The 18,959-nt window shown below is 40.6% G+C and overlaps 1 protein-coding gene across 10 annotated transcripts in view; it reads right to left on the minus strand.

Moving 5' to 3' along the window:
- Positions 1-18,959, minus strand: part of POU6F2 (POU class 6 homeobox 2) — a 496,562-nt gene that overhangs the window by 122,431 nt on the left and 355,172 nt on the right. For all 10 annotated transcript variants that reach the window (XM_045389033.2, XM_045389038.2, XM_065542098.1 and 7 more), the window contains exon 5: positions 13,257-13,621. In XM_045389033.2, the coding sequence (XP_045244968.1) occupies positions 13,257-13,621 (365 nt within the window). The remainder of the gene's footprint in view (positions 1-13,256; positions 13,622-18,959) is intronic.

Raw genomic sequence — 18,959 nt, forward strand, 5'->3', positions numbered from 1 at the left:
TTTAGATTCCTGTGACTATTTGCTTTTTGTTCAACTTTGAGCGCATGTGTTTGTCTCATATTCCCCAACAGGTTACAATATCTATAGTCAAGGACGGAAAAAAGGTAGGCAGGATACTAACATTTTTTGAGTGCCAGCTATCTATCAGGAACCAAATTAGATGCTCTCACCTAAGTCACTGCATTTAATCCCCACACCAACTGTCTGACCAGTGAGGAAACTGAGGCTCAGAAGGATGTGCTGACTTGACTCAAATGTCCAGCAGAGCGAGCATTCAAACCCAGGTCCATCTGCTTCTAAAGACCACACTTACTCTGAGGCACCATCTTGTCTGTTCTGCAAACCTTCTCCAGGACAATGCACAGCACAGGTGCTCAATAAATATTTACAGATCGTGATAAAAGTGCTTTCTTTACAACCTGGAGAATATTCACTTGAAGTCTATGCTTTGAAAGTTAATTTAAAAACTAGTGGAAATTTTACCCCCCAAAAATGAGAAATAACTTGTGATCATGAAAGCACTAGAATATTGTATTAAGTTCACATAAATACTGGCCAAGCGTTGCTCATTCAGAGCAAAGTGCCAGCCAACACATTTTAGGCATCTCAAATTGCCGCTAGACCTTGCATCTATGCATATGAAGGCAAAAGTGTTTCAGAAGCATTCTGAGCTAGACTTTGGGATTAGTTTATCAACCACCATCCAGCAGCGAAGGGACTGGACAATGCATGTGGCTCTAGGCTCTTTGCTGAGTTTGCTGCAGACAGACCATGGCTCCGCCCCCACTGTCAGAATCAGAGCAGTTCTCTTTTCTTTGAGAAGTGATCACTTGCCATGCTCAAATGCTGCAAGAATCTTCCCATCCTCCTTTGAGTCTGGCACCCTCATCATCTATCGCTACTTGATGTAAGTTTCCAGAGCCAGTGGTGTGAACACGCTTCCTGCTTTGTTAAACTGCCCTTTCTACATGATTTGACTAATCTACAGAGCAGTACCCAGGAATGGTAAATCTAGACAATGACAAAGAAGCACTGCAGTATATAAGTAGATTCTTGGTAAACTAATTTTTCCCCTGCCACTCTCAAAGCAATATAAACTTTGTTGTTCCTCCTGGATTTCAAATGCTTGTAATAAATTCTTTGAAATGTCAGTAATGTTGAACTGAGGGTTTTCTTAAGGAGATTTTCTTTCTTTCATAAAAGGAAAAATTGTCCCTTGCAGAGTATATGGGTAAATATGTTTTGTTTATTTTATTCAGTACTTAATACAGTTGGGTAAAGGATTCACATTTCCCACCCGACCTCTCACTGAATGAGTGAATCATGAATGAAGCTCTCAATTTTCTGGAAGGTAGTATAAACAGAAATAAATTCATGTTCTTTTATATCTTTAGGCTAATCAACATTTGCTTAACAAATTTATAGCACACAAAGCATTCTCATAAGTATGTTATATTTAATTTTCATGATAACTCTCTGAGCTTAGATGGATTTTCTTTTCCATCATAATAAAGTTTCTTTGGCTCTTTAGTCCAAGAGGAAGTCTTGCCAGGACTCTTCCAGTTTTCCAAAGGTCCTCAGACCTTGGATTGCTTTGGGAGAATGTTGTCTACATAGTGATATTTCTATTATTTTTACTAGACTTACTTAATTTCATAAAATCATAAATTAGTTCAGTGAAAAATGTCAGCCAAAAGAGTTATTTGGTTGTCATAACATTTCAGTTCAATCAAAAATGATTGCTTTATTAGATCTGTGCAATGCGGAAGATGGATTTCTAGCCCCTTCCTTGCCCCAGTTTGTTATCCAACATGCATTTGTTTTTCTACTGTGCAAAATTTGGTGCAATGTTCAACTAGAAAATGAGATCAAAGACCTGGCCGAAATTTACAATGAACAGAACGTCATTGACTTTGGAGGATTTTTGCTAACTAAATCATTTACACAGCCAGTAGCAAAGCTGAGAGGGATGAGGGTGAGATGAATGAGGCACTCATTTCAGGCACCAGATTTAAAGGAGTGTCCAGAAACGTAGTAATCAAGATGAATAAGATCTTAATACAATATTTTAAAAATAAGAATGAGTGCCAAAAATTCATGATCACCAAATGTTCATATGACTGATTTTTTTTTCTTTTGCCTCAGACTCCAATATGGCTCAATACTGTTACTGATCCTGCATTTAAAAATTTGAAATTTTGCCGTTCATAGACTTTTGGCATTCATTTTGATTTTTGAAAATATTTCATTCAAACATTATCTGAATTTCTGAGAATACCCTTAAATTCTATCTGAGATGAGTGCTTCCAAGCCTCACTATCGTCTCAGTCCTGGCTAGGAGAATTCTGCATAGTGATTTAGCCCCGTATAGGTGAGCGATGTCTGAGTTCTATATTTACAGTGACCACACAAAGGAGTTATATGAATACACCCTCATAGTCACCCAACTCTACACAGTTTTAGGGGTTTGTAACATAAAACTCCAATGGAACTGAAGGAGTTCTAGAAAATATTTAATTGTACCCCCTCCATTTTATAAATGAAAAAACCTACAGAGTCTTGAGTAATATTGTGGTAAACTGATTAAGACTAATTGCTGGGGGGAGGGGGTTTGGCCTAGGACACTGGGTCTTTTCTATAGGGCAGACCCATGATTGGAGACCATTCGTTTTAGAGAAATTGAAAGTCCTACAGGTCTGGCTCCTTCTCAAGCCTTTGGGCTCTTTATTTTAAAAAGTGATAATGTACCACCTTCTCCCATCACATATGCACTTTGTAACTTAGTACTAAGTTTGCCAGTGGGAAAATATCTCAAATGGGAAGACCAGAAGGCGATGCCCACTGCACAACAGAGGTGGGATTCTGATGCAGTTTTACTCCGCTGTGCCTGAGTGGTAACTAGACCTTTCCATGCACATGGTTGAGAATACATTTTATGCTCTCAAGCAACTTCACCTCTGAGGAGGTGACTGTGCCCCTCATTCCTCATACAAATACAGATAGCTTTCACTCTCCAATTCCTACTGATCTCTCTCTCCCTCTGTTATTTATTAAAATGTGCAATAGAACAAGAAAAGGAAAAGATTATCCTGCATCCTGCCATGCAAGATGGTATGCAGGAGGCCAAGGTTAAATGCAGCATTTGGTTTCTTAAGCTTCTCTAATGTATAGGTGTGGAAAAGCAATCTGGGACCACAGCTTATAGCAGTGACTCTCTGAGGATAAAAACTTGACTTTAATTTGGACTCTCTGGCTAAGATAAAATCTGCTTCTGCTATCATTATCCCACTTATGTTTGTCCTCCACTCTCTTTTCACTCTGCCACCCAGCTGAGTGGGAAGAAATTAACCTGACCTTGAAGAATACTCAGAGAATCTTCAGGACCATCGAGTTTTCAATAGCCAATAAAATTCCAGAGGCCTACTAACATTGAGATTATAGACTCATAGGCCTGAAAAAGACCTTAGACCACACAGATGAGGGAAATGAAGTCCAGAGAGCTAAAGTGACCTATCCCAAGTTATGAGTTAGTTGGAGGCAGGGTCAGAATTAGAAAGGGGACTCAAGCCCTCTGGTTACCCTCTTCCACCCACACCATGACTGGGCTCCAACCATGCCCAGCACATCTCCAGACCACTCAAGAGGGAATATATGCACAATAGGGCTTTTATAAGATGTCTGAAATTTTACCAGTGCAAATAAAAACTCCCAAGGAGTTTTCTTTTCAAGAAAATTCTTCTTAAAGGTCATAGAAAGGAGGCTTTTATTTCACCATTCTTACACTTATGGGGTCTCCATCCAGATTAAAATTACATATTGAAATTTTTTTTTTTTTTTTTTACCTAGATCATGTTTTTTGCCCCAAAAGATTGCTTCTATTTATGTTTCTGCTTCTATCAAACATAGTCTGTATTTTTAGTTTTGGATTCAGGCACAGCCTGTGGACCGTGGGTTTGAGCAAAAATAAGGAGTATGGACTGCTCTCCATCCTGGCACCCAGGGACTAAATTCAGCTCACAGGGCATCCTGTCTGTCCCACACACTGTTTTTATCAATTTGAATTTGGGTTTTACAGCCAAGATTACTTTACTTATTTACAGGGACTGCCAGGCCCTGAAGACCTCTGCCCTTGCATTTCCTGTTTAGAACTTCTCTCCTCAAGCCTCCTGAGCAAGAATGAAGCCATGGGTGGGTGAGTCTTGAATCTCAATGGAGAATCTATAGACAGACCTCCAGGGGCCAGCTTCTAGAGTCTGCTTTAGACCACCAGACCTCCTAGAATGCTGAGTGATCAAAATTAATAAACAAAGTGATCCCCCTACCTGGGCTTCTTTGAAGGGATAATACTTTAGACTCATATCTGTCTTAAAACAACAACTTGGTTTTGTAAATGTAATCCTTTTCACAGAATTGAATAAAAGAGTGAAATAAAATGACACTGCAGTATTGCAGAAAAGCCCGGTAAGAGGTATTTGGAGACTTTTTGTTTAGAGTGTTACCACCCACCAACACTATTAATTTTTTTTCATCTCAAGAAATGACCTCGATGGCCGAATAGGAACAGCTCCAGCCTCCAGCTCCCAGGGTGAGCGACACAGAAGACGGGTGATTTCTGCATTTTCAACTGAAGTACCAGGTTCATCTCACTGGGGCGTGTTGGACAGTTGATGCTGATCCACGGGTGCAGCCCGACCAGCGAGAGCTGAAGCAGGGCGAGGCATCACCTCACCTGGGAAGTGCAAGGGGGAAGGGAATTCCTTTTCCTGGCCAAGGGAAATTGAGACACACAACACCTGGAAAATCGGGTAACTCCCACCCTAATACTGTGCTTTACCAACAATCTTAGCAAACGGCACACCAGGAGATTACATCCCACACCTGGCCCAGAGGGTCCCACGTCCATGGAGCCTCCCTCATTGCTAGCACAGCAGTCGGAGATCTAACTGCAAGGCGGCAGCGAGACTGGGGGAGGGGTGCCCGCCATTGCTGAGACTTAAGTAGGTAAACAAAGCCACTGGGAAGCTCTAATTGGGTGGAGCCCACCGCAGCTCAAGGAGGCCTGCCTGCCTCTGTAGACTCCTCCTCTGGGGACAGGGCATAGCTAAACAAAAAGCAGCAGAAACCTCTACAGATGTAAAATTGCCTGTCTGACAGCTTTGAAGAGAGCAGTGGTTCTCCCAGCATGGAGATTGAGATCTAAGAACGGACAGACTGCCTGCTCAAGTAGGTTCCTGACCCGAGTAGCCTAACTGGGAGACATCCCCTAGGTGCAGACCAACACATCACACCTTACATGGCTGGGTACACCCTGAGACGAAGCTTCCAGAGCAAGAATTAGACAGCAACACTCGCTGTTCAGCAATATTCTATCTTCTGCAGCCTCTGCTGTTGATACCCAGGCAAACAGGGTCTGGAGTGGACCTCAAGCAAACTCCAACAGACCTGCAGCTGAGGGTCCTGACTGTTAGAAAGGAAAACTAACAAACAGAAAGGACACCCACACCAAAACCCCATCAGTATGTCACCATCATCAAAGACCAAAGGCAGATAAAACCACAAAGATGGGGAAAAAGCAGGGTAGAAAAGCTGGAAATTCAAAAAATCAGAGCACATCTCTCCCGCCAAAGGAACGCAGCTCGTCACCAGCAACGAAACAAAGTTGGACAGAGAATGACTTTGACGAGTTGAGAGAAGAAGGCTTCAGTCGAAACTTCTCAGAGCTAAAGCAGGAACTAAGTAACCAGCGCAAAGAAACTAAAAACCTTGAAAAAAGAATGGATGAATGGATAACTAGAATAATCAATGCAGAGAAGACCTTAAAAGAACTGATAGAGATGAAAACCATGACACGAGAACTATGTGACAAATGCACAAGCTTCAGTAACTGACTCGATCAACTGGAAGAAAGATTATCAGTGATTGAAGATCAAATGAATGAAATGAAGTGAGAAGAGAAATGTAGAGAAAAAACGAGTAAAAAGAAATGAACAAAGCCTCCAAGAAATATGGGATTATGTGAAAAGACCAAATCTACGTCTGATTGGTGTGCCTGAAAGTGACGGGGAAAATGGAACCAAGTTAGAAAACACTCTTCAGGATATCATCCAGGAGAACTTCCCCAACCTAGTAAGGCAGGCCAACATTCAAATTCAGGAAATACAGAGAACACCACAAAGATACTCCTTGAGAAGAGCAACTCCAAGACACATAATTGCCAGATTCACCAAAGATGAAATGAAGGAAAAAATGTTATGGGCAAACAGAGAGAAAGGTCAGGTTACCCACAAAGGGAAGCCCATCAGACTAACAGCAGATCTCTCGGCAGAAACTCTCCAAGCCAGAAGAGAGTGGGGGCCAATATTCAACATTCTTAAAGAAAAGAATTTTAAACCCAGAATTTCATATCCAGCCAAACTAAGTTTCATAAATGAAGGAGAAATAAAATCCTTTACAGACAAGCAAATGCTTAGAGATTTTGTCACCACCAGGCCTGCCCTACAAGAGATCCTGAAGGAAGCAGTAAACATGGAAAGGAACAACCACTACCAGCCATTGCAAAAACATACCCAAATACAAAGACCATCGATGCCAGGAAAAAACTGCATCAACTCATGAGCAAAATAACCAGCTAATATCATAATGACAGGATCAAGTTCACACATGACAATATTAACCTTAAATGTAAATGGACTAAATGCTCCAATTAAAAGACACAGACTGGCAAATTGGATAAAGAGTCAAGACCCATCAGTTTGCTGTATTCAGGAGACCCATCTCACATGCAGAGACACACATAGGCTCAAAATAAAGGGATGGAAGAAGATCTACCAAGCAAATGGAAAACAAAAAAAAGGCAGGGGTTGCAACCCTATTCTCTGATAAAACAGACCTTAAACCATCAAAGATCAAAAGAGACAAAGAAGGCCATTACGTGATGGTAAAGGGATCAATTCATCAGAAAGAGCTAACTATCCTAAATATATATGCACCCAATACAGGAGCACCCAGATTCATAAAGCAAGTCCTTAGAGACTTACCAAGAGACTTAGACTCCCATACAATAACAACAGGAGACTTTAACACCCCACTGTCAACATTAGACAGAACAATGAGACAGAAAGTTAACAAGGATATCCAGGAATTGAACTCAACTCTGCACCAAGCAGACCTAATAGACATCTACAGAACTCTCCACCCCAAATCAACAGAATATACATTCTTCTCAGTACCACATCACACTTACTTATTCCAAAATTGATCACATAGTTGGAAGTAAAGCACCCCTCAGCAAATGTAAAAGAACAGAAATTATAACAAACTGTCTCTCAGACCACAGTGCAATCAAACTAGAACTCAGGACTAAGAAACTCAATCAAAACTGCTCAACTACATGGAAACTGAACAACCTGCTCCTGAATGACTACTGGGTATATAATGAAATGAAGGCAGAAATAAAGATGTTCTTTGAAACCAGTGAGAACAAAGATACAACATACCAGAATCTCTGGGACACATTTAAAGCAGTGCGTAGAGGGAAATTTATAGCACTAAATGCCCACGAGAGAAAGCAGGAAAGTTCTAAAATTGACACCCTAACATCACAATTAAAAGAACTAGAGAAGCAAGAGCAAACACATTCAAAAGCTAGCAGAAGACAAGAAATAACTAAGATCAGAGCAGAACTGAAGGAGATAGAGACACAAAAACCCTCCAAAAAATCAATGAATCCAGGAGCTGGTTTTTTTGAAAAGATAAAATTGATAGACTGCTAGCAAGACTAATAAAGAAGAAAAGAGAGAAGAATCAAATAGACGCAATTAAAAGTGATAAAGGGGATATCACCACCGACCCCACAGAAATACAAACTACCATCAGAGAATACTATAAACACCTCTACGCAAATAAACTAGAAAACCTAAAAGAAATGGATAATTTCCTGGACACTTACACTCTCCCAAGACTAAACCAGGAAGAAGTTGAATCCCTGAATAGACCAATAGCAGGCTCTGGAATTGAGACAATAATTAATAGCCTACCAACCAAAAAAAGTGCAGGACCAGACAGATTCACAGCCGAATTCTACCAAAGGTACAAGGAGGAGCTGGTACCATTCCTTCTGAAACTATTCCAATCAATAAAAAAAGAGGGAATCCTTCCTAACTAATTTTACAAGGCCAACATCATCCTGATACCAAAGCCTGACAGAGATACAACAAAAAAAGAGAATTTTAGACCAATATCCCTGATGAACATCGATGCAAAAATCCTCAATAAAATACTGGCAAACCGAATCCAGCAGCGCATCAAAAAGCTTATCCACCATGATCAAGTGGGCTTCATCCCTGGGATGCAAGGCTGGTTCAACATATGCATATCAATAAATGTAATCCAGCATATAAACAGAAACAAAGACAAAAACCACATGATTATCTCAATAGATGCAGAAAAGGCCTTTGACAAAATTCAACAGCCATTCATGCTAAAAACTCTCAATAAATTCGGTATTGATGGAATGTATCTCAAAGTAATAAGAGCTATTTATGACAAACCCACAGCCAATATCATACTGAATGGGCAAAAACTGGAAGCATTCCCTTTGAAAACTGGCACAAGACAGGGATGCCCTCTCTCACCACTCCTATTCAACATAGTGTTGGAAGTTTTGGCCAGGGCAATCAGGCAAGAGAAAGAAATAAAGCGTATTCGGTTAGGAAAAGAAGAAGTCAAATTGTCCCTGTTTGCAGATGACATGATTGTATATTTAGAAAACCCCATTGTCTCAGCCCAAAATCTCCTTAAGCTGATAAGCAACTTCAGTAAAGTCTCAGGATACAAAATCAATGTGCAAAAATCACAAGCATTCTTATACAAGAGTAACAAACAGAGAGCCAAATCATGACCGAACTCCCATTCACAATAGCTTCAAAGAGAATAAAATACCCAGGAATCCAACTTACAAGGGATGTAAAGGACCTCTTCAAGGAGAACTAGAAACCACTGCTCAGTGAAATAAAAGAGGACACAAACAAATGGAAGAACATACCATACTCATGGATAGGAAGAATCAATATTGTGAAAATGGCCAAACTACCCAAGGTAATTAATAGATTCAATGCCATCCCCATCAAGCTACCAATGACTTTCTTCACAGAATTGGAAAAAACTGCTTTAAAGTTCATATGGAACCAAAAAAGACCCCACATTGCCAAGACAATCCTAAGCAAAAAGAACAAAGCTGGAGGCATCACGCTACCTGACTTCAAACTATACTACAAGGCTACAGTAACCAAAACAGCATGGTGCTGGTAACAAAACAGAGATATAGACCAATGAAACAGGACAGAGTCCTCAGAAATAATACCACACACCTACAGCCATCTGATCTTTGACAAACCTGACAAAAACAAGAAATGGGGAAAGGATTCCCTATTTAATAAATGGTGCTGGGAAAATTGGCTAGCCATAAGTAGAAAGCTGAAACTGGATCCTTACTCCTTATACGAAAATTAATTCAAGATGGATTAGAGACTTAAATGTTAGACAATAAAAACCCTAGAAGAAAACCTAGGTAATACCATTCAGGACATAGGCATGGGCAAGGACTTCATGTCTAAAACACCAAAAGCAATGACAACAAAAGCCAAAATTGACAAATGGGATCTAATTAAACTAAAGAGCTTCTGCACAGCAAAAGAAACTACCATCAGAGTGAACAGGCAACCTACAGAATGGGAGAAAATTTTTGCAATCTACTCATCTGACAAAGGGCTAATATCCAGAACCTACAAAGAACTCAAACAAATTTACAAGAAAAAAGCAAACAACCCCATCAAAAAGTGGGCAAACGATAGGAACAGACACTTCTCAAAAGAAGACATTCATACAGCCAACAGACACATGAAAAAATGCTCATCATCACTTGCCATCAGAGAAATACAAATCAAAAGCACAATGAGATACAATTTCATACCAGTTAGAACGGCAATCATTAAAAAATCAGGAAACAACAGGTGCTGGAGAGGATGTGGAGAAATAGGAACACTTTTACACTGTTGGTGGGATCATAAACTAGTTCAGCCATTGTGGAAAACGGTGTGGCGATCCTCAACGATCTACAACTAGAAATACCATTTGACCCAGCCATCCCATTTCTGGGTATATACCCAAAGGATTATAAATCATGCTGCTATGAAGACACATTCACCCTTATGTATATTGCAGCACTATTCACAATAGCAAAGACTTGGAATCGACCCAAATGTCCATCAGTGACAGACTGGATTAAGAAAATGTGGCACATATACACCATGGAATACTATGCAGCCATAAAAAAGGATGAGTTTTTGTCCTTTGTAGGGACATGGATGCAGCTGGAAACCATCATTCTCAGCAAACTATCTCAAGAACCGAAAACCAAACACCACATGTTCTCACTCATAGGTGGGAATTGAACAATGAGATCACTTGGATACAGGAAGGGGAACATCACATACTGGGGCCGATTGTGGGGAGGGGATGGGGGCAGGGATAGCATTAAGAGATATACCTAATGTAAATGACGAGTTAATGGGTACAGCACACCAACATGGCACATGTATACATATGTAACAAACCTGCACGTTGTGCACATGTACCCTAGAACTTAAAGTATTAAAAAAAAAAAAGAAATGACCTCACCCAAATATACCACACAACCTACTTACACTTACTTTTTTCTAAAGCTATGGGAGCATCTGCACAGTTTTAGAAATAATTGTTGTCTTCTAAAGTGTTGTTTTTAAAGCAAAAAACCTAATTGACGGGCTTTCCCTGATAATCTACATTGCATAGTTATAAACTAATATCTCTCCAGCAGATTTCTGAATAATGTAAAAAGATAAAGCCCACATGAAAATAAAAGATTGTAAAATGAAATTTAGGCTACCATATATGAATTTAGTTGATCTTTATTCCCTTAATAATCTTCAGACAAAAACACTTTATAAAGATTATTACTTTGGACAGTTAAATATCTTTGCAATTCCTTTTAAACAGTTTTCTTTTTAAAAAGTTTAAACATTCCATGTTCCACAAACTCAAAAAGCCTGCAGCTAATGTAAAAATTTTTTTAAACTAAAAAATTCTCCATTTCTTTTATACATGCCTGTAGTAAAGGAAAAAAGTCCTTTTATGCCTACTGACACAGATTTATTCAAAATTAGTTCTGTATCTGCTCAGTAATGTTCAAAAAAAAAAAATTGTACCAGGTCACTCATTTGGCGGTCATCTGTTAGATCCACAGAAGTTAGAGTAACAGCTCCTCTATATTTAAATGTACTCTAAACATATTTATTAAGTTTATAAGTTAAAACTTCAACAATGAAAAATTAGAATATTATCTCAGTGTTCCAAAGAAAGAAATGTAGCTCTGAGCCTTCATTTGTTGTAAAAACAAAACAAAACAGCCCTGGGATTTCCATGAGAAACTGTTAGGAGAACTTTTGGAAATTCTCCTAAGTTTATTTTCCTAAGGCTGAGTGGTCACTTCATCTAAAGTCCTGTCAACAGTCATTCAACAGGGCTTGTCTTCACTGGGATCTCACAGGCCGATAAGAGATTTATAAAACACTGACAGTGTTCAGGGAAGGCTGAGGTCCACAGAGCTCAAAACTTTCACCTAATAGGAAGGAATATTGGACTATATAGGACAACTGGGGATACACCTAAGCAATTTCATTCCTCAAGGAAGGGCAATATTTTTCTTTGGTAATTTTACCTATTTTGGTGCCTGAGATAGAGAAATTAGATGGTATGTAGGTACATCTAATGTAAGTGTTCTTAAAAAGCATTAAATTCATTTTGTGGAATAATAAAGTTGAATCCCAAATGCTGCCAACATTAAGGTTGCTGTAATCATGCTTTTTGTAAATTTGATAACATCTGCTCTCTCGGTAGCTGTCAAGTGGACAATGAAGAAGTTTTTGGCTCATGTTCATTTTAGTCTTGTGTCAAAGGTGTTATGTTGTCTCATCATCGTAAGATTTGTACAAATACATCTTGAAACTCCATTCATGTAAATGTTCAAACTGAAAGTAGCCCTGGCCCAAGTGCCCAGAAAAACACAATGACTCATCTCTCCGAAATGTGTTCATTTCTAGGAATGCTTCGGGCCAGCATTGAGAATCCAAATTGAAAGAGACAAAGTTGGGGAGAGCCGGACTGACTGAGGTTCATGCCCACCACTATGGCAGGGGGATGAGATGGCATTTGAAACAGGTCCACAGGCTGCTCACTCTGTTGGACTTTGTCACAGTACTACAAATACACGAAGTCATGTGAAATCTCACAGGGAAAAATGTCATTGTGCAAGTCAAAGAATGGATGGCTTGGCTGAGTTATTAATTTCTGGATCTGATATGATGACATCACAGTCATTATGTTTTGAAACTAATTTATTTTAAAGACACCTAAGTTAAAAATGGTTTTCTGAAGTTTAAAGTCATATATATATATATATATATATATATATATATATAAAATTTACGAATGCACCTACCATTCCTTCTTAATAGGTAGGTTATAGATGAGCTCTTATGATTAGCCTGAAATATCTATTTATGATGCCCTCAGCCTCACAGTAATAAAGTAAGCCTATAGAAGTTTTATTCCTTTATAAAGATGCATATTGGTTGAGGCTCTTGGCATGAATTTAGAGTACTTGTTAGTCTGTGGAGTAATGGTTGGAATCTGGGACATAAGACTGGGGCTAAATTTCTTTGCCCTCCTAACCCCAGAGAGTCTTTAGAAAAATAGAAACAAAAGAGCACAAAGTACTTAAGGTGAGACACTGTTGTATTCATAATATAGAGAAATAACCACCATGCCTCATGGACAGTAGATGCAGTTCTCCACGGGGCTACAAAACTGTGCTAGTAATAATTTTAATTGGATGCTATCTTTGCTGCCTTCAAAAAGTATCATAAAATGGAATTATTACAGGCTCCAAGTGCACTTATAGTGCTGGCCTCTCACAGAAGGAAACAGATAACATTTATCCTTTGGAGGGCAACAGAAATGGGCTTCTATTTGTTTCGTTTACATGCATCCCCAGTTGCCTTCTAGTTGCTTCTTCTTCCCTATGTCTAAGAGATCAATTTGAATTAGACGCTGCAGAACTGGATGCTAAGTTGTGCGGCCCTCTGCCTTTGGGGATGGCACCACCCCATGGAAAGGTCCTTGGTGCTCCTGGGGGCGGATGGGAAGCACGGGGAGCATACCTGTAGAGGATTGGGTGGCGTGAGCGGTGAAGGCAGGCCATGTCCTGGAGACTGACTGGGTTTCTGCGGGGGGCTGGAACTCTGCTGGGTTGGAGATGGTTGGTTCTGGTTCTGGGGGTGGGAGTGGGGTTGGTGCTGCTGGGGCTGAGGTGCCTGTTGCAGCTGAGATGTAGGAGCTGGCGGCTGCTGAGAGGCGGGTGGTGGCTGCTGGGGTGGGGTGGGCTGTGACGGCTGCTGCTGGGACTGCGAGGGCGCCTGCGGGGCTGGCTGCGGGTGCTGGTTGGTTGACGGGGGAGGCTGCTGCTGCTGCTGCTGCTGGAGCTGGAGCTGGAGCTGCTGGAGCTGGGAGTTCAGGGATGAGGTAGCTACAAGGAGAGAAAGCAAATGTGGAGTGAGATAACATGACAAAGTGTCTTGCTGGGTCTTGACAGCCTGTCCAGTGCAAGTGGAGAAGGGTTTCCTTTAGAAAATTGTTGTCCTCCGCCCCCTGAAGCTCTTTGGTATTTAAGAGGGTTGTGAGGCACTGGGAGAACTAAGGTCACTTCTGGGGAAAGTTTAGTATTTTGAGAGGACCAGCATATAACACATCAGGCATTACTTTAAAAGGTGGTGAGCAATGCAAGCCAAAGGTGTGTGGTAGGAATGGAGATTGTTTTTTAATTACTTTCTCTCTCTCTTCCTTTCCATACTGCATGGGAAGTACACTCATGCTTTCAAGATTTCATTTAGATTTTTGACGTCCAATCAGTTTAGTTGTTTTGGTAAATGTTTGACTGGAGTTAAGAACAAAAAACCAAATTGTTTCATCCATGATCAATATCATTAATGGTATCATTTTCACTTGCTACTTCAGACCTCCACCCAGTTGCTTAGACGTCTTAGTGTCAAATTTCTAACTTTTTTTTTTTTTAATTCAAAAGTAGTACATGCTTCTCCATTTTGCAGGGTCAAAAGCATAAGTCTGATTTCTTTTGCCTACTTATTAAATAGAGAGAATCCCTAAACTGGAAGGATGATAGCAGGCGACTGTGAACCAAATAGTGTGGGGATTAGACATCAGCACCTAAGGACAGGACAGCACCTAAGGACTGAGGGAATGAAATCATCTTTTAGGATCTTGTTATGAGAAAGGTAGAGTAGTGGGAGAAGGTGTCTTAGCACAGAGCATGCAAAATTTGTTCTCACATGCTCATGCAGCACTGAACAATTTCTGTAGCAGGAAGCTAGTTAGTTTGACCTAAGAATGCTCTAGAGAAATTTATGGCTAAAAACCAAGTTCACTGTCTTTTTTGCCTAAATCTCAATCTAAAAGCTTTCTAACAAGTCCATGAACAAATAAATATATAAGGATCAATGTCAAACCCACAGGCCTTAAACGAATGTGTAGCTGTATTGATGAAATGACGATGTGACCATTCCCAGGGATATCAAATACCAATTCTGTGATCTCACATACAACGTAGGGCTTCCAACTTGGTCCAGTTGGGATAGCAAGTCCTCACTGGGCCATTAAACTACTCTAGGTCTGTGCAAGCAGTCCAGTGTGTGGCCTGCCTTGCGTGTAGAGCTAGGGTGCTCTGGGGCTTGTGATGTGATCTTAGAGATAGAGGTGGCATGGGGGAGGCCTGGAAAGTACCCCAGCATCATCCCATTTATTAGACCTTTTAGAGAAAGGCCTGCTTTTGCCATTTCCCCCTTTCTTCTGTTGTACAAAATCACATTTTATCAAAGATCTGGGAGCCCCACTCAATTCTGACACCCCCAGATCTTCTGCAGTCTGGAGGATCCTGGGGCAGTGGAGCCTGATCTCTCCTTCTGGTGGAGTTCCAGACTTCAGGGACCTGATTGCCTCTGGCCTCCTGCCTGATTCAAATCAAGCCTAACCTGATGTCTTTCAGGTGGGGGCACATATGTCAATGCTTATTTCCATGGTTGACTTAAATACCATACTGTTTCATTTTGGTTAGAAAAGCATTTATCTAAATCAGCATTTAGAAACAGGAAAGTCTGGGAATATTGGCAGATAGATATTGGCAGACGGGTAGGTGCAGCAGACCCTAACCTACTAATGAGCCCTGGGCCCAAATATGTCTCCCTTCCTCCATGTCCGTAAGTTCATATTGCTTGGATATTTGTTTTCCATAACAGCAGCTTGACTGGAAAGGCATAAACCTAAGTCTTTGAGTTACATAAACTAATTTGACATCTGCAAGCAAAAAATAACAGAATAAAATATGTTCAGGTATGTACCAGATGCAAAGGAAAGCAGGAGGGGTATATATGAATGTAACTTGGGTCTAAAAAACACCAAAGCCACCTACACACTAACAAGAAAATGAGAGTTAAAAAATGTGAAAGCATGGTGCCTTGAAATGGCTCATTGCATTAAGCATAGTGAAATATGGACATCGAAGAATGAGAAAATAAGATGAATAAAGTTAGGAAGGTTCAAGGATGTATTAATATTTGAACTACAAAGAATGTTTGCAGATAAAATGATGCTTGTTGGGGTAAAATTCTGACCGTAAGCAGGGAAGGTTAAAGACTTTACTTTCTTCCCTGGTATTTATGCCCTTTTATGATGGTTTCCTCTCTGTCTTGTTACTATACATGACATAGACCAATGTTAAATGTAAAATTTACAGAAACAGCAGCTATGAAAGGCAAAGGGATGCACGGAAATACATTATGAAAATTTAAAAATTTAAAATTTTGAAAAAGAAATACAAAACAAAACGTCATCAAACCAAATTTCCTAGAGAGAAGAGAGAGTTATGGCAAAGCCGGTGTCTTGAAACTTCCCAGATAAATAATTTAATAAGACATAGGAGTAGCCAAGAATCCTGCATTTCTCAACTTGTTCAGTTTCTATATATTAGCTGTAAATTGTAAACAATTTCTCATATTGAATCTTTGTTAAAAGTTTCCTCAGTGAACCCTTACACATAAATGGAGCCACATCATCAGAGGTATCAGAATTATGTTGGATGGGATTTACACAAGGAAAGTCAAAAGCAGTTGAAAAGCAAGTCCGTGGAAGATTCTGGAAAAATACAAAAGTGTCCTATACTTGGCAATGTACAGAAAGCCAAATGGTGCTCAAATGCTAAAGGAAGTAGGATTTCTAGCAACATCCTAACCTACTTTATGCCAAATATAAGATCATACTATTATAATCACTCTAGTCGGTATCTCCACTTCAGCATTTACTTGGACTTCTCAGGCTCAGGCAAATGTGGGCATGACTGGCAAACTGGTGGATTGGGTGTGAGAGCCTATTAGGAAGGAGCACAGCCATTACTCACTGCTGTTCACGCACCTCTGGGTATTTCTGGGAGCTGGAGTAGCCTCACCCGGCTATGTTTACAGAGGGCAGAAAACCCATGCTAACGAGAAAGGAAGAAGCAGGGCTTATCACTGAAAGTGACCAGGAATCCTGGAAAGAAGCCTTGTGGTAATGCTTATCCAAACCCATCCTCATCCCAGTCCCCGCAGTGCCAACGTGGTCCTAAGGAAAGAAAACACCAAGGAAAAACAAAAAGAGTAACCTTGAAAATATGACACTAAGCGAAAGAAGCCAGACAGCCTTGGCCACATTCCATTTATATGAAATGTCCAGAATAAGTGAATCCATAGAGACAGAAGGCAGAGGAGTGGATGCCAGGCTCTGAAGGTGGAAGGGATGGGGAGGAGCTGCCAATGAGTGTGAGTTTCCTTTTAAGGTAAAGAAATAGTTCTGAAACTAGACAGTGGAAATGGTTGGACAGCATTGAAAATATACTTAATGTCACTGAGTCGTACACTTAGTTAATAGTTAAAAGAGAAGATTTAATAAAGTGGTAAATAAAGTGGCAAGTTGTATGTGATGTGTTTCTTACTACAAGAAAAGAGCTGTTTATATTCACACACTGGGGACCAAGTTACATTGCCTTGGGAAGCCACAGGGCAAGAGCATAATTCTCCTCTGCTCTTCACGGTTTTATGGTCCTGAGGGGTCAGGGCAGCCACCAGCAAGGGCTGTCCTGGTGGAGCCACAGGAGAGACTTGGCCAGGATGCCAGCACAGGGAGAGACACAGGTTTGGCAGGGCAGGGCGTTGGGAACTGTGGACTCATTTTTAAGTGCACACAAGACCCCACCCCAGTGGCTTTGAGAAATGCTGGGGAAGACTTGGAAGCTGGACACTGCGCAGACAGAGAACAGCCAAAGAAACTTGGGTTAAAAGTAAGACAGTGCTTCATAGTTTGAAGATACCTTCATTTAATATGACGAATTAGCTTTTCAAGACAACTATATGGATAGATGGTGTTATTGCCATGTTATACATATAGAACTCAGTCTCAGAAAGGTTAAGTGATCCTCCTAAGTTTACACAGCCAGTGAATACCCTCGGCACTTCCCAAAACCTCTTACATGACAGGATTGTTTGTGATGATGAGGCAACCTATTTTCTCCTAAGGGTTTGATCAAAGATGACTGCTCATGTTCAGAAAGATGCCCTCCAAGGCTGTGCTTGTGAGAAGAGGTGGCTCAGGTATCTCATTATTGAGCCTAAATTGAAGGGTCTGCTCGTTCAGCTCCTGGGAAAGTGTACAGTTGTACCTCAGTCCTACTGCAGGCAAATCATTTGTTTTAAGCCTGCTGATGAGAAATGTCAATGTGTGTTTTCAAGATAAAGATGCTAATTTGAGTATGAGGCACGAGTTATTCTAAGGAACACAGAAACATGGCTGGGGGAAGTATGGTGGTTGCAGGAAGGGAGGTGAGAGGTATGAATGGAAAGGAGGTGGAGAAGGGCCATGGTACATGTTATTCACACCACTAGTTTACCTTGATGGTAAGAAAATGCTTCCTCCATGCTTAAGACATAGGGCGGCAGCAGCACTGTGCTCAGGCTTGGTGCCAGTTTAAGGAAAATAAGTAGGCATCAGCTTACTTGGTCCACAGAACTCTGTGACATGTTGTCTCTAGAGTATCCCCAGGGTGGCATCTAAGAGTTCTCCAGCTGGATTTGTCCCTAACTAGGGGAAGCAACTCCCAGATCAGCCCCAGTTGTAAAGAATCAATGGGCCCATGGAAAAACCTGTGTTCCCTGATGTAGCCTTTGCCTCCCTAACTCTGTATTTATTGTGTGCGTTTGCTCTCCACTAAGGTCTCTAGAAGAAGAAAAAACAGGAATCTTGAACAACCCAAAAGGAGGAATCGGAGTTAGTAAATGGAACATCCACACGTGCCCATTAGGTAAGAATACCTCAGGGAGCTGAACCAAGATTGCAAATCAGAAACCCTTTCTGGCGTCCTCAGTTAGGGCATCCCTAGCCTGCACCTGCAGATGGAAGTTTTGCAAAGTTGATGGGAAAAGGTAGATGGCTGGGGACTGGGGATTTTGAAAAAGTGTAGAAGGTGAAAACTTGTTAGGAGGTCTGCTTTTATTCTCTTTTTTGTTAATCTTTCAAATTTTAGATTCAGGAAGTACATTTGCATGTTTGTTAAGTCAATTGTGTATAATAGTGGTAATTTGGCTTCTAATGTACCCATTCCTCAAATATTGAACATTGTACCCCAGAGGTAATTTTTCAACTGTCACCTGCCTCCAATCCTCCCCGTTTTGGAGTCCTCAGTGTCTAATTTCTATTTTTATGCTCATGTGTACCCAGAACTCTGCCTTTATTCTTGGCAACAACGCCCGAAACAAGCAAAGTCA

Source organism: Macaca fascicularis, chromosome 3 (assembly GCF_037993035.2).
Source record: "Macaca fascicularis isolate 582-1 chromosome 3, T2T-MFA8v1.1".
Taxonomy (NCBI): Eukaryota; Metazoa; Chordata; class Mammalia; order Primates; family Cercopithecidae; genus Macaca; species Macaca fascicularis.